The sequence below is a fragment of the Chionomys nivalis genome, chromosome 14, assembly GCF_950005125.1.
Source record: "Chionomys nivalis chromosome 14, mChiNiv1.1, whole genome shotgun sequence".
NCBI lineage: Eukaryota > Metazoa > Chordata > Mammalia > Rodentia > Cricetidae > Chionomys > Chionomys nivalis.
The window spans coordinates 16626123-16643464 of NC_080099.1; the positions used below are offsets into that span (position 1 = coordinate 16626123).

General features: G+C 40.5%; 1 protein-coding gene across 16 annotated transcripts in view; it reads right to left on the reverse strand.

Annotated features, from left to right (window-relative positions):
- Tcf4 (transcription factor 4) overlaps positions 1–17342 on the reverse strand; it is a 346529-nt gene that overhangs the window by 86802 nt on the left and 242385 nt on the right. The window contains exon 1 of one of the 16 annotated variants that reach the window (XM_057789139.1): positions 8547–9222. The exons of 13 other annotated variants lie outside the window; for them this stretch is intronic. In XM_057789139.1, coding sequence (XP_057645122.1) covers positions 8547–8615 — 69 coding nt within the window. In that variant the 5' untranslated portion in view covers positions 8616–9222. Of the gene's footprint in view, positions 1–8145; positions 8394–8546; positions 9223–17342 lie in introns of those variants that run through there. 2 more of the 16 variants (XM_057789138.1, XM_057789140.1) reach the window with 2 other exon arrangements.

A 17342-nucleotide genomic window follows, 5' to 3' on the forward strand; every position in this document is an offset into this window, starting at 1 on the left:
TCTGGAAGGGACGAGGCTAAATAGTCGATATCAAATTGAGAGTTCATTTATGTAAACATTTTGCTATGAAGACGGGGAGATTAAGTGGGATCCATGCTACACATTAAGTGTTATTAAAGTCTGTGAGTTTCAATTATTATAGAACGAAGTCTAAACTCCTGTGAATTGGTGGGAACTACTGTCTTTCAGGAAGTAATGCAATTTCACCCACATCTTTACAAGCTTTAACTAGCCACAGCAAGAGCCAATATACTTCCTTCCCTCTTACGACAAATCTAATGCCACTAGCTCTCAAAGGCTAGAAAGGCATTCTTAAAGCATATCTAAAATAGAACAGAATAAAATAAAAGACAAGGATGCAGCATCAATTCTCCCAGCATGTGCACAAAGTTGAAATTAGTTTGCATGAACTGTACTGTGACTAGGAAGTCCTCTCAGAAGTCGAGAGTTGTATTAGCAAACACGGCCATCTCCCATCCCCGCTGCAGAGAAATGGAACTCCTGTTAGGAAAATGATACTCCATAGAAGAGCAAAATAGGGGAAAGACCCAACCTTCAAGCAAAGCACTGGCCGTGTTACGTAACACACATTCTTCAGAAGCTTCTCCATCGTCCAGGTCTTTCTAACCTCCTGGCAAATACATAATGAGAAGATAAAAATCTCAAGTGTTCCTTCCAAGATCTTACAGATGCCCAGCATAAAATTGAAGAGCTGGCCATATCTGCCAGTGGACAACTTCTAAAAGTCTGCCCTCCCATTCCCTGCAGGGAGGCTTAGGGCATCAGGTACAGGGAAACCTTGCCGGCTTCATTTATTTGCATACTAATTCCAAAGCTCCACCAAATACACTGTGGTCCTTTAATCACAACAACACACACAAAGGCCCGACAAAATGAAACCACACTTGTTAAACATTTATCCCAACCCCCACATCACACAAAGAAAGCGTAAGGAAAAAAAAAAAAACAACAACAAAAAAAACGCATCCACCCTGCTTCGAACTGCTGGGCTCCTCTGAATGGTAATAGCAGGTGCAAAAATAATAACGTGCTGGCCAATCAACTTTTTTCCCTCTGATTTGTCAGTTTATCTTAATAATGCCATTAGGAATGTAAACATTTCTGCAATTTATATTGAAAAGTCAATAAAATAATGGGGTGCAGAATTTATCCTTTTTAATTTTTTAAGTAATACATTTGATTATTTTAATCACGTCAGTACTTAACTGGATGGAGTTTAAATATGCATGTAACATCAATTTAATTTGCTTATTTCGCTATTGTGTAATACTGTGTTATTCTCCTTACTGGAAAAAAAAGGCACAATTTAGGGAGAAAGGGAGTCAAGAACACATTTCTATTTTGTTCCTTCCTTGGAGGTGAGAATCTAGTGCCTTCCAAGCGGCTTCCATTACGAAAACTTTAAAAAGGAAACCAAAGGGGCAACAAACCCAAGGAGAGGTGAGAGTCCATGACAGGCTCACTAGATGGCTGACAATAAAAACAAGGGGTGTTTCCATGCTGTGGGTAAACTTTATTGGGCTCCAGTAATAAGGCTGTGGTTGGTAAATGCATCAACTATTTTTAAAACGGTGTGTGAGCTTTTCCCAACATAGCAATTCCCACTTGAACAGGATCATTATTGGTGCAGTCATTCCGTACTTTATAATCCTCACCCTTGGGTTTGTGGAGGTGAAAAAGCCAAGTCAAATGTTAGCCACCATTGTTAACATGCCCTGTTCATTTTCAGGTCAGCTACAATGGAAGCAGCTGGAATTCAACTCTTCCCCACTCGGTCCCACCAATTACCTCAATGTGCCCTCTCTCAAAATGAGTGTAATTTGGCCTGGAGGAAGGCACAGCTCTAGGTCCCTGAGGGATGCCAGGCAAACCCAGCAGTTCTTTTTCTTTTTCTTATTCTTTCCTTTTCCAGCGGAGTTGAAATCTGACCATCACTTCTCGGTGCTCACACTTCCTATCTCCCAGGTGCTTTAGCTTAATCTCTAGCCAAGTTGGGGGAGAAGAGACTGAGTTTTGAAGCAGGATTCTCTCCCCAACAGAAAGCTACAGCTACAGTGGCTCCCTTCCCTGTCATCTGGAATAAAACGTTGCATTTCCTTAGGAAACGAGGGAGGATTTGAGTAAAACTGCAAAGGTGATAAAGGCAGCCTGGAATTTAAAGACAGCATTATCAGAAAGATGCGAGTTTACTGTTCAAGGCAGAGTATGGTGCTGTAACGAAAACGCCCCTCTGAATACCAGTTTAGATCAGAAGTCAGAGACCTTAGCTCTTCCAAGAAGAAAGCCTAAGGATGCCTCTCGAAGTACCTCCAACTTCCAAAGGGAGGAATATCAACTTTAAGAACTGTTCTTCACATGAAAACATCACTTTGCTCAATAAACTATAACAATTATCCACACTGTTTGCTTTACATGATATGATATTGTACCGCATAAGTTCTTAGCTATAGAAAAATGTTCAAAAGTCTGCAGGGATTTCAATGTTCTAAAAACTCCAGGAGTAACTTGAGCTTTGCCTCAGGCTACAAAATACAATTCTCGTATTAAAATGTCCCCATCACCTTTGACATTACTTGTTTGTTTTCAGGAGTCCACAGATCAACGTTATAAGACTCAGGCACTCTCTGAAACAGTTTATAAGTTGTTGAGGGCCATGCAGAATTTCATTTTTGTCACCATCCATAATTTTTATCACATATAATTGTGCCTCATCTCATCTTAGAGTTATGTTTGAAAGAATTAAGGGCCAACAATGAATAAATAAAAATCTACTCAGACACATAAAATCCTGGAAAGCACTTGATCGTTCACCGTTTTTCATTCACATGATGATGAGCGAATGTGTCTTTGTGTGAGGCCGACAATATTGGAGAGGATAAAAGTCCCCATAACTTACTGCGTGTGCTAGGAGGCAAGCGTTTAGGCAGGTTTGATGTGGGGAGCAAACATATGTTCCCACTGAATTCTCTTCTCAGGGCAAAAGTAACCCCTGATTTGGAGAACTTTCAAAACTGTCCTGGTCATTATCTAAAAACTGATATATTCTCACTGGATCGGAAATGAAGAGGCTTTTGTTCTGCTCATGACGAGTCTCCTGATGGCAGACTGCTAACTCTGGACTTGGCCTACCACACAGAAAGGACACCGCAACATTTCTCACAGTGGCAGAGCAGCAGCAGAAGTTTTGGGCTGGTTTGGGAATGGACACACACAACATTCACAATTAGAAAATGGGATCATGGCTGCAGTTAAAGGAAGGGAAAAGCTGTTTGACCAGCAAGGCATAGGGAAAAAAATAATTATCCTCAGGCCTTTACGGTGGCTTCTCAATTTCACTAAGAAAAAAAAAAGAATAAAAGGGTGTAAAGGAGCAACAAAACAGTCAGCAGGAACTGCACTGTGAACCAAATCCTCAGTGGGCAGGAAGCACCACTTCTCCAGTGCAGTCTCCTGCTGGTAGTTGGAGAGGCATTTAAATAGCATCCAGCTAGTCTGTTCGCCTGGCCATTCCTCTGCCTAGCCCTCCTTTCCCTGCTCCAATGTCCTTCCTGGAACTCCTGAAACAATGCCATCTCCTGACACTGGGAGCCGGAAGCTTCCCAAGTGTCAAACCTACCAGAACTCAGGGGTTAACTAAAGCGAACCACGTAGGATTTTTCTTCCTAAGAAATTAGCCTCCTGGCAAAAAATTGTGAAACTGGCATCCATGAATCTGAAGCAGAGATTTTTGGAAATTTAATCGGAGGCAGACTAGCAAGAGGTAGCTACAGTTTCTACAATCTCAAGATTAAGTGTATGTTGAATATTGACCAGCTTAAACCTACAGAAAAGAAGCAACATAATTTTGCTTTAAGGAATTACAAACAGACAGAAAAACAATTTTGTTAACTTAGAAATCAATAAATAGAAATATCCTGCATGTCAATAATACCAAATAGTTCACACACAAAAAACTAAGGAAGTTTTCCTACAAGCTTTATCTTTGATTTTTTTTTTAGATCAGTAGACAGCTAAAAAAAAAAATAAAATAATTAGGTGTATGATCTAAGCAAATTTTTTCTCTGTATTAACAACTAAACCAATATTTTTTAAAATTAAAATGTATTTATATCAGTTATTTTTATTTATAGTAAGGGTTCTAAAATGGTAATTGTTTAAAATACCTTTTAAAATGTCGACTGTAATTTGCATAGTGGATTCACTATGGAAAACTTTAAAACCAAGTGCTTACTTATCTGTAGCTGCCCCAACCATGATTTTTTTTAAGGGTCATATTAAAAATGTCCTTAGCAATGTTACTTCTGTTGTTATTAAAATATTAATCATTTTATGTTGTCACTTTCCATGGCAAAGGCCTAAGAGCTGAATGAGCTGAATGAAGCCTTCTATACCCCACACTTCAGCCTGGAAAAGGAGGCTTGTAATTGTCACTTGTGTGTAGGTGAACTGTGTTCCAAGAGCGGCTGTGAGCTGAGAGGCCCTGTTAGTCAGATGTTTCTGTGTTTGGGCGGCCTTCATGTCAGAGAAGAGCTTGTCTTCATTTTCGCCTCTGAACTTTCTGAAGATGAAAGCCTGCATAATATGACCAACCGTTGGAATATAAACATGGCGAGTTCGTGCTCACTTGCCTTCTGAGATTTGAGGACTTGACAAATAACTATTTCAAAACAACAAGTTTAAAACACGGTTTGGAGCTTGTTAGTATGAAGCAAAAAGAGCAATTAGAATAATCACAGGTTTCTCTGTACGGCTTAGCACATGCACACGCTGGCGAGAGCCGATGGTGTGATCTGAAATTACCAGTAGGAAGAAATTTTGCCACTTTTGTTTTCAATTTCATTTGCCAAAATTTTATCTATGTGAAATTGCCATATTTTTAGATATTTTAAGCTATATGGAATTTGACCAAATAATTACTCATCAAAATTTGAATTCGGTAAGCACATAATCCATTAGAAAAAAATATTAGGGCTAGAATAATTGCTTGCTTGCTTGCTTGCTTGCTTCCTTCCTTCCTTTTTTTTTTCTTTTGGGCAGACCAGGTAATACCCGGTACTACTTCTGGCCCGAATAAAGACAGACAGTGGCACAATTTGACATCAGCTTGAGATAATAACACTTAAAAGAAACATCTCTCTGCTAGAAACATTTCCTCAATAGTTGAAGAATAGTGCTTTCCAATTTTTATTTGGCTAAGACTGGGATTTACTTACATGCGAGACAATGATGCACAGGGGAGAAGACCATCACACACAAAAAATTACTTGGCCAAGTTCACTGACCTCTCCCCTGGGGTGAAGCTGAGTTTTACAAACACTTTCTCGTTTAGACTCAGAATTTATTCTTTGGTAGCTCTTGGGTTAAGATTATTTAAGGTCTTACTTTTAAGAAGTCTACACTTCAGAAGAAATCACTGCCCTGCATGCAAGCGTGGAAGCCATTTGGACACAGTAACAGGGAAAATTTCTATCTTAAGGTAACAGAGTCCATCGATATTTTCCTTTGTTTGTCCCAAAATATCATTGATTAAAGCGTTTCTCTTGCTGGGAAGTGGAAAGAAAATGGATTCTACAAACCCTGTGTTTGTTGGTTCAAACAGAAGATAATCATAATTGTCAGGCTGTTCTATGCTCTTGCTACAACCTAAAAAATCACAGTGTTTGGGAATGGCTTTCCATTTTTCTTCTTTTGTTTATTCACAGGGAAAAACCTGCTTCCTCTAGCCTCTTTCAGTTCAGGGAGTTCAAACTGAATTTAAACAAGTAATTGACTTGTCACTGGGGGGAAAAAAAAGAAGGAATTCAGTGCTAGGCTGTCTTTAGAGGAAAATCTGTGCCACAGAGATGGCCAGGCAAAACAGTTCAGGTTGAAATGTACAGTGGTCTCTCTCTCTCTCTCTCTCTCTCTCTCTCTCTCTCTCTCTCTCTCTCTCTCTCTCTCACACACACACACACACACACACACACACACACACACTCAGGACACACAAATAGTCAGATCCCAGACAGACAAAATTCAAGAAAGGTAAAGTCGCGTCCACGGGCATGCTGAACAATTAATGCATGGCATAGACAATCTCCACAAGATGCCTGGCACCCAACCAAATGCAGCTGAATGTAGAGCTGCAGCCAGTACAATACACACTGTAGAATAAACAGAAATCTGTGTCCCCAGGGTGCGCATGAGGGTGTTTTGGAAAATGGTCTAGGACTGGCCCTTCTGGGGAGCACTCACAACTGGGCTTTGCTGACCATTTCATAAAGTTAATTCGAAGCACTGGCAACTACCCATGGTTTACAACGTTTTCTGCTGAGGCTGTACATGGCTATTTTTTCTAAATATAATGTATGTACATTTGCCTCTTTCTAGTGTTTGAATCAATAGAGATACACATCACCAGATTTGTTTTTAATAAACGTCTTAAAACAGTTCCTATAAATACATTTCCTGTGACAGAGTGATCTTGATTCTATGAGTACCATCCTTTCAAAAAAAAAAATCTAACAACCAAAATATTTGGCAACTGTGAGGGCATATTAGTGATATGATGTCATAGTCAGCATTTTCTTACGGTAGAGGCAATTGGCAAGCTGAGGGAATGGAATACATATTTTTAAAAATTCCTTTGGGCCATAAGGAAATTAAAATGCCCAAGTCTTAACTAAAAATTTGACAATTCAGCTGCTTAAGATGCAAAACTAATAATTAACATAGAAAATTCACATCACTGATAACCCCTAAAGTTAAAAACCATAACAACTTATATGTGTTGTAATACATAATGTAACATATAATCTTTTCATGCATATGCATGTAATATATAACACATAAAATAGAATCTTGTACAGGGGCAACAGAATTCTGGGCTCTGTCTTACTATTTCAGAGCCACTTCTAGAAGTCTGCAGATCACACTGGCATCATCAGTGGTGAAGTGAACAGGAAAGGTTCGTCAAATGGTACTGATTATTGTGTGTCTGGACATGTCTGAGAGACAGCAGGTCACAGCCTTAAATACATAGGAATGAATCCCTAACAACTGCAGTTCAGCTATAATTTTTTTTAGAAAATGAGTTAAATAATCCCAATATTTAAGATCACTGCTTTAAACACTGATCAACTTAAAATCCAGGCCACATACTTCAAAACCTACTTTATTTACCATATTTAACTATTGTTCGGATTACGTGCCATATTCTTTAAAGGGGACTTTAAAAGGGATAGTGTTTACAAACTTGTGATTGATGGATACTTCGAAATAAAATACTAACTCAACAGTGGCTCATTCGTAGAACTGAATGTCTGTTAAGCTCCTTAAACTCCACTCCCAAATGCTTATGTATATGTATACATACCAGTGTAGCCCACTAGAAATAAGCATTGTGCATACATCTGTGTGTACATATGTGTGTGTATACACACACAAATATATATGGGCTTACACGCATATAACAGCATACACACATTTAATTTGCTTGCGCCAATCAGTACAGCTGAACTGGGCCTTCGTGAAAGCTCTAATGGGTCCCTTTTGGCCCAACTAGCACACGCTTATTAAGATCAGCCCAACGTAAGTTCAAAGTACAAAATGAAAACAGTTTCTAAATGGCTGTTTCTCACCCCCACCCCGTTCTTCGCTATTTTAAAGTAAAATCTTGCTCCTCCACGGCCCAACTCTTCGAAGAGCACCACATACCAATTCAAAAAAATATTGAAATCCGTTTCCTTCAGAGGGTCCAGGCGAAGGAAAAACAAAAAACAAAACAAAACAACAAAAACCCCAAAATGTCCAGATGGCAAGTATAAACCTTCTGCTGAGGTTATGCACAAGATACTAGGCACTTTCCCCGCTTAAATGAAGCCTTTCTGTTAGAAGGGGGGAAACAGAGGAAAAGGCCACACAGCGCAAATAACTTAGAGTATCCTTACATGCACGACCAGACTCTTACCCCCACCCCCTTTCCTTTTTTGGGTTAAAAAATAAGCTTATATAATCTACCCCATCAGATATGTCAGTTTTAAGTTTTTACTCTATTTTAACCTCTTATCTCCTCTCCGCTACCCAAGGCTTCCAACTTAGTACGACTTTAGATAGCACAAAACCTCAGTCTGGAGAGAAACTTACCCCCAGTTTTCTCTCAGGCTAACTTGGGTTCTCTCGGCTCTCTTCATAATCTGCTCCTCCTTCCAATCATTTGAAAACAAAAAGAATTTGCTCAAAGTCCCTGTTTTATTATTATTACTTCAAACCGCACCGCCTCCTAAGTTTACCTGACTGTAAACTTTCTCTCTGGTATCTACTTTCAGAAGCCTTGAAAAGCATCGACGGCTCTATACTGGGGGACAGAAGAAAAAGGAAACAGGCAACAGTAACATCCTAGGACTCGCAGATGATAAATATTTCATGGCACCGAGAAAGGTGCGGCAGCCCTGCACAACTTCGCAAACAATGCTCCCCGCCTAGGATGCTCATCCCTGTGACCATAAAACTTGTCCCCAATGCCCCTCGCAGCCGAGTTCGCTTACCGCTTTCCCATTATAGTAGTACATCAAAGAGTTGCCGCCCATGCCCGGGATGGTGTATGCGCAGTACATGGCCTCGGATTCTTTTTTCTCCTCAGTACCACTCTAACAACTTTTATTTCAAACTCGCTGTCCCTTTTTTCACAACAATTCCTTCAGTTGCATTTTCCCATATGGCCGGGCCAAGCGTGGTGAATATGCAAAGCAGGAAGAGACCATTCCTGGCGGGCGGGGGAGGCCGCGGCGCTGCTGTCAGACGCTCAAGTTCGCTCGCTCGCGCAGGCTGGAAGGCGGCCCGGCCTGTGCAGCGCAGCAGCCGAGCACTCGAGATCGCTTCAACTTTTCCGAGGGGTTTTTATCAGTTCAGTTCCTCGAATAATGCCGATTCCTACAAATTCCTGCAGGCTTTACCTCTCTTGCTCTCTCTCTCTCTCTCTCTCTCTCTCTCTCTCTCTCTCTCTCTCTCTCTCTCTCTCTCTCTGTGTGTGTGTGTCCCTGTGTGTGTCTCTCTCCCTCTTTTTTTGTTTGGTTTTTGCTTTTTCTTTCTTTCTTTTTTTTAGGCACCCCTTTTTTTCTCTAAAATTTCCACTCAACTGCCTTAGGGTAAAAGTGGAACAGGGTCCATTATTGAGCAGAATACAAATGCGGTTAATTGACTCCCCCTCTCTCTCTCTCCCTCTCTTTCTTTTTTGTTTTAATTTGATTAAAAAGCGAGTGGCAGGAAGGGAATCGTACGATGCACATCTAATAACTCTGCCATCTGTCTCTGCTGCTGGCTAGCTCCCAGCATTGTACGCAGCTGCCTGAGAACTCGATTCGGAGAAAGGGAGGGGGGGTAGTGGAGGAAGGGAAAAGAAAAAAAAAAAAAAACCCACCACGTCTCTGACCTCGCTCATACAGAGAGAGGGGGTAGTGTTTTCTGGCTGCTTGGTCAACAACGGACAAAAACGGGTTGCGGAATGAACAGAGTAACAGCGGGGCCGGCCCAGGGCTCGGCAAGCCCTAGGCTCTCAGATCCAGGGCAGAGGGTAGCTGCCCGCCAATGAACTTCACCTTGCCACACCGAGGCTGGCTGCGTGGTCAAAAGCAAGCTAGCTGAATGCCACGAGGCCAAGCTTCCCCTCCTTGGGGTTGGGCACCCCAAACCCACACACTCTGCCAGTCTGGAGTGCTGTGGCAATGGAGAACCCAGCTGCAACTTAAGCTTGCTTGTTTGTTTGCTGCGTTCTAAGGCAAGTTTATTGGTTAAGTCCGAATCTACCACTAGCTCACAGCTGCCAATTCCTAAAAAGGCACCTTAGAGACCACATTTTCAGAGTTCTGTCTCATCCTGGGAACCTGATTTCTGCATAAATATTTTAACAAGCGTTCCATGCACGTTTTTTTGTAAACTTAAATTTTACTAAACTTTAGGAAAATGAAAACCTTCCTTCACCTTTATTGATCACGACTGAATAACAGAATTGCAAGGTTTCTAACAAGCAGGAGGATATTTTTGTTGTCTTTTGAAAAATATATCAACTAACAAAAGGGGAATTTAAAAAAAAAAAAGGAAAGGAAAGAAAGAGGTGGAGGGGGGGGAAGATGGGCTGACTTGAGCTTGCCAAATTCAGAGCATCACAGGAAAGGAGGGCCTCTGGGAATTGATCCCAAATGAAACTAAATCATTTGCATATGCCGAGGCAAATGCCACTGAGCACACATCTCCTCTTCAGAAAAAACTTTAATAATGCAAAGCACCTATTTCCTTACAACTCAACGCGGTAACAAAACACATACAGTATTAATAGACAAGGAGGGGCTGCGGTGGACTATAGAGCAAAGCCTAGCTAAGGGTGGAAAGTTTCGCCGACACTAACACACACACACACACACACACACACACACGGCCCAGAGGTTTGTCTAACTCACTTGCTCCGCATTTGTTTGGAAGGTCCCCAGAGGTTTCTGTAAACAGTACTTGAATTATAATCACACATTTCATTCAAATTTCATGCTTTGGGGATTTTTTCCTCATTAGAACAGTTAGATGTCAATCTGACGGCATCCCATTTGTACCCTTTAAACCACCCTCCGTGTTTAACACCCAAGGCCAGGGTGCTCACTACTAAAGGACAGTGTGTAAAAACCAGAACTCAGAGAGACGCGGGAATTTGGAGAGAGAAGTTGGGGTAGGGTTGTTACTCTTATTCCTTTGTTGTTCTCATAGAACTGTTTCTAGATCTTACCTAACTTCCTGGATGGGACTGCTAGAAACACTGAACTATTTCCATAAACGACTATCTCTTTTAGCTACATTAAACCTCTTTTCTTGCACATTTTGCAAACATGTAAATGTCTCTCCATCAGTTATACTTCAATGGGCTATAATTCATAGTTTTAAACTTGAAGATCTTATTTCTTTAAGAATGATATAAATCAATAATTTGATAACGTGAAATAGACTTTAAGGTCTTTCAATCTGGTATCTGGAAGTAAAAATAATTAAAATAGGACTAGAGCATTAAACTTTTAGGATTCATTAACTGATGCAAAAATATTCTAACACTTGTATTGGTTAATAAAGGTTACAAATTTGATGGGTTATTTATGAATTATACCTAGGAAGACAGGGTGCCTTTTCATCCAGGGGTATCTGGGGTTTGGTTTGCTGACCTCGGGGAACATTTCAGTTGCAGAACTCAGGTCAGTGCCTTGTCAACTGAGACAGTCCTTCCATCTCAGACTTTAAAGTTGTCTTTGTAAGAGACCCTGAAGAGGCCTTCTATGGTTTCCATCAGTGGACACCCAACTAGCAGGGGCTCAGCAAAGAGGCCCCTCTTTCATCACCGAGATGACAGCCAGGCTAAACACTGGGCTAGTAGTCTCTCTGGCATGTAACTACCAAGCATCATTGGGGATGTGGTAGATGGTGAGACTAGCCATCAATATTTATTAAATAATAAAACTGATTACTAAAAGATGTCAATACCATTTTTTTCTAGAATCTCGTTAACCATGTGTTATTTTTTCCCAAATATTCCTTGGTAGGATACATTTGAGGCGAAGCACATTTGGTGATTGCAACACACATCTACGATGTCACACAAGACTGAGGGTTCTTTGAACAGATACTCCCAAGGCAGTGGTGTAACAGCCCCAGAAAGGTAGGCAGACATTCAGTAACATCTCGTGGGGTGAATGAATCACATAAGGGAACAAGTAGCTACTCAAATCCTACAGTTCTTGAAAACAGATCCTTGGTTAATATATTCATTCATTCAGCCACTGCACAAACACTTTGAAAACAATTCCCATCTTCCAGGGAAGCTTCATCCTAGGAAAGAATACAACTCAGAGATAGTTCAATATTCTTCCTAACAGAGGCATGGGACCAAGAGATACAAGCAGATGCCTGAACACAATCAAAATTATGACTAATGATCACTGCTTTCATTCACGTAGTAACAATCTTGAAATAATTGTGGAAGAAGTAAACCCCCAACCGCAGAGCACATTAAAACAGATTCTATCCATCTCCCCCAGAAAAATAACTGAAAAATTATATAATTGCAGAGTCGAAATAAAGCTAAAATGCATATACGTGTCTGTCAAAATAAAGTAGGGGAAGGGTCTAATATGAGCTGAAGAACGAATAGACAGATGGATGAGGGATGGCCACACAGAAGGAATGCCGTGCCTCTCGCTACCATATAACATAACTTAGCAGGACATGACAACTCTATGTTCTTGTTTAAATCACTGGTCACTCAAAAGTTTCTAAGTACTCGGAGTTCTTGCCCCTCTATTATTGATTTCTACAATGCTGGCCCCTTTTACTTAGCATAACTGAATTCAGCAAACGACATGAATTAGGAGATGGGGCTATCCATCAATCTAGTGATTAATAGCAAAAAAAAAAATAAGCAAGACTATACATAAAAATCACATTTTGGCAAATAAGCATCCCACTGATTTTCTTGATGAGAAGACAGTACTCAATACATCTACAAAGATAAACAATTTTAAAGAGCAAAGACCTTCACTTGTTTAATTTTCACAACAGGTACTTTGTGAGAGGTGTCACCATTCTTATTTTCAAGACAGGGGATTAAAATCGAAAAGCCTTAAATGCCGTATGATAGACCAAAAAGAGACTGAAGCAAGGGAACCAGGACATGCACAAAGTTATGGCATCCAGGTCACTCCTACTGGAGGTCTGGACTATCAATGTAAGACTGACCTCGTTGCTCTCTACAGCACAGGGACCCTGGCCACGCCAGACAGTCCAGGTGGAAGTGCTAGCTAGCATCATCCTTTATGTCAAACACTGGCTTCTTCTGGGACACAAAGGAGAGCAGACAGCTCCCTCAACAGATCAGCTGTGTGCTCTAAATGAGAGAACATTTCCTCATCTCCCTGTTTCCTCTGTGCAAGAGAACAATCACTACCCTGAAAGGTCTTAGATCCCGGAAGTTTACTACCAAAAGAAAAAAAAAACGTAAAATTACAAGGCCAAGTTAAACTCATCATCAAGCAGATACCTAATCACGATTATTCTCAAAATTTTAGACCATTAGCTGAGAAGTGTGTATGTAGCCTAAGATACTGAGCCTTGATTTCTGGTGATGCTTTAGGATTCAAAAGTGTGTTTCCATATCTAGGATGAGAAGACCCGAAAATCTTGCCACAGCAGCTGGAGGAGGTCATCTAAGCTCCCCTGCAGCACTGAGAACCGGAGGCAGTCGTGCGGATTCATACCTTTGACTCTCCAGCAGGAGTCACTATGAACGAGGGATTTAACTCAAGCTAAGTCCATGTGGGTCTGCACATAGGAAATGCTTACACAGGAACTGCTGTACTCTGACAGTTCTGAGTGAGCTCTGATGGTTTCTAGATAATGAGGGGTTAATATTTCATATCCAAATTAAAGTGCAGTGACAAAAGTCCTATTGGGTCTGACTACATGCAACTTTATTATAGATCTAATTACCAAAATATTGAGCGAGGTACAGAGAATCTCAGACATATGGACATGGGCAGTCAGGCTTTCTCCTTCTCCCTCCCTCTGCCTCTCTCTTGACCCCCCCTCCCAGCTTTACCTCTCTCCATCTTTCTGTCTTTTCTCATTCACTGTGATGACCACAAATTGAGACTATTTTGCAATCGAGTACTGAACGCCAATGAATCGCTCTGTCCGTATCTCTCTATTTTTGTCTTGATATTGAGATGTTTAAAATGTAAAATATTTTTATGTGCCATAAAAAAGCAATGAAGAGTTCTACTTTAATTATTTTCCCCCTTGGGAAAAGCACCTACTTCTCTTATCGAGGACCAGAGTTCGATTCCTAGCCTGTTAACTATTGCCTGTAATTAGTTCCAGGGGGATCTGAACCCTGTGGTCTCTGTGAGCTTCTGCACTAATGTGCACCACCACTCCAACACACACATACACACACACATACACACATGCACACACTGAAAAATACTAAAACTAAGAATGTAAAGGTTTCGTTCATTAGAATCTATTGTACTTACTATGTTCATCAATTAAGAGAATATACTTAGCTCAAATAAATATTCTTTAAAAAATAGATGAACCTGTCTGAAATAAATAAATGTGATATTACTAACTCTTGGGTAAAGGCTGGCAAGGTGGCTAAGCACATGATTTTGCCACAAGGCTGACTTTCTGGGTTTGGTCCCTGGTATTCACATGTTGGGTAAAATGGATTTCTACAGATTGTTTTCTGACCTCCACATACACACACAAACATATGCAACCACACACAATAAATATGTAAATTTATTTTTAAAATGTATATGTAAAACAAAGATATAAAAATGTAAAAAATTAATTGCCAAAGGATGCTCAGACAAAGTGAAAGTCTTCGCCACCAGTTCCATGACATGAACATGCTCTTATGGCACTGTAATTTTTTTTTAACACAGGCTACCACATACACCGGCTTCATTTGGAAGTCACTTTTCCTACACAAATATATCAAAACATGAGCAGACAGACTATGAAATTGAATTCTTGCCGTGGCTTCCTGGGTGTGAGTTCTGATGTAATCTTCATCTCGGTTCTTTAATGGCATGGGTTCATGTGTAGTCATTCAAATAGCTTACGACATGCCCAAATATTTGTTCTCTTCATGGCTGGACAGAGAGCTTGTGGTCATATTGATTGTAAGTCCTTCACACTGATGGCTAAGGTAAGCAGTGAAGGATATTTGGTTTGAACGAGATTTGTTCCATAAATATTTGACTTCTACCATTGGGTCATATTCTTCCTCCTTGGGAAAGAGTTCCGAGTTCCCCATTTTGCATTGGGTAGGATTATTAGCAGCTGCACAACTTGCTATTTGGGAGACAGACAGCAGCACACAGAACCAGGTTCCTGCATCTTGTGTGCACATCCTTGACTTGACTTCACTGTCCCATTCTTCTCCCTACTTTCACCTTTCTGTGATAAAGAATTCCACGGGCGTGCCATTACATAACTCAAGGGCTATGAAATTCACCAAGCCAGAGGTCTAAGGTGCCATTCCACTTACAGATGGGCCAGCCTGAGCTAACCCACTATATGATAATTAAAGTTGGACATCAGCTTGTAAGACCAGAAGATACAGACAGGCCTGTGTGAATCTGGTAGGTATTACAAGTGGACTCAGATGAAGTTTATACCTCTGTTCCTCGTGTTCACGCAAGTATGAGTAACTTCAACATTTGGGCACAGCATCCAATAGCTCCAATACTAAATAAAATCATGGGAGAGTAGACAAACAATGCTTCTGAAGACAGAAAGGAAATCTTATTTAAGGAGAAGGAGAAGAAACTCATTTTGATTTTAATTTTTTTCTTTCCCCCCTGGGGCATCAGCCTCTTCCCCCTGGGAGAACTGAATTTTTTTTTTTTTAATCGTTTAACCTAAGCCAGTGTCATCCACAGCCAGTCTCTAAGCATCACATACCAACAAACTACTTCTATTTTGGTACAATGAGGAAGCGTCACACCGGACAATATGAAAACAGCGGCTGAGGAAGTTGACGCAGATTGCCGAACTTCCTAGACGCCGAGCTTGCAGCCATACCGCAAATCTGAATCAAAAAAATGGTAAGGACAACTTCGTTCTGATGCACAGAATTAAAAAAAAAGAAAAGTTGCTCCAAAGTTAAAGGAAAAATTCAGAGTCTGACTATTTGTTACATTAAGGAATGAATTACTTGGAACCCCCCCCCCTTTTTTTTTGACTAAAAATGGGTTGATGAAGCTCACTGGAATTTGTACACAGAAATGAACAACAGAATAACATACTTTAAAAAAAACTTACTAATAGATATTTGGCTTCTCAAAACATTGCTCAATAATCGGGGTGAGGGTAGCATCACAATGAAAGTAATTTCCATTCAAAATAGACTAATTGTCTAGGGCTGTGAACCCCCTCTGGAGTGGAATTCTAGCAATTTCCTGAGGTTTCTGTTGATTACATTTAATAGTTTGACATTACTTTGCAAGTAGAACAGCAAATTGCTGGACAGAGAACAAACAACTTTCAAATAGTACAGAGCCGATCTCTGGCCATGCTTCTAATCGAAAGTATAGGTGCTAAGAATGAGGAAACTTTAAAATGAAGTGAAGTGTGCACATGTCGTTGTTCAAGTGTCTGTTTCATGTTCCTGTTTTATAAAGATTCTGCTTTTGTGTTGCTGGAAGCCAATCATTCTGTGTTAGCATCGGAGGCATTTTAAGGAGGAAAGAGCAACAGATGACTCTTGGTCTCCCTAAGGGCAGTGGGATGGGCCACACTGGTCAGTGACTCAGCCCTGTTCGAAAGCCTGTGCTCCTCAACTCTAAGTGACCTGGAAGTGACCTTTGGTTCTATCCATCTTAAGTCCTTGCTCTACACATAAACACAGGAATGACCATATCTGCACAGGTGAGACAAGGCTTGCGTCACCTTCATCAAGAGACCAGGCTCCAGGCAAATCTCATGGGGGTCTCAGAAGACATGTTTAGTAGAAGCTACATCACAATTAAGAAAAATTCTAGGTCTCAGCTACATAAGCTTAAATAAATGCAGGAACATTTATCAAACACAAACAACATTAAAATAAGAATTGCTCAGTGAAAGTTTGGTGTTGGCATATGCTGACGTTTAACACTTGACCAGTTTAACCATGATGAGTCGTGACCATCCAGAAGGAATGTGGAGTGAGGATCTTACTTCCCTTCATGGCTGGGCAAAATAACTGATTGAAAAGGAGTAAGTGGGACTTTTTTTTTTTTTAAAGATTTCATTTTATATTTATTTTATTTATTTTTTGTTTTGTGTGTGTGTGCACGCACATGAGCAAATGTGAGTACATGCGTGTGTGTACAAGTATGTGCACGTAGTGGACAACTTACGGAAGACTACTCTCTCCTACCATCACGTCAGTGTCAGGACTGAAAATGCGCCATCAGGCCTCACCTGCTAAACCATCCTTCCAGTTCAGCACTGTGGTTATCAGCACCAAACGGCAAGCAAACTGCTCCCCAGTCAATGGCATTCATTTCCCGAAATGTCAGCATTTGGTTTTCTCCAAATACAACTATAAAATACTTAAGTTGAAAAATGGCTTACAATAATTAGCCAGTTAATCTACCTTTAGTCCTTTAGTAAGGATGTGACATGTGCTTCGGCACCTGTTCAGAAGGTGAAAGTCATGTTTGCTTACCTATGTATTCAATGCCATCATGAAGTAAATGTGTAGTATGCAAAAGGAGGGCTCAGGAATTTGTCAGCTTTACCCATTTAGTACAGACACTGTGCAT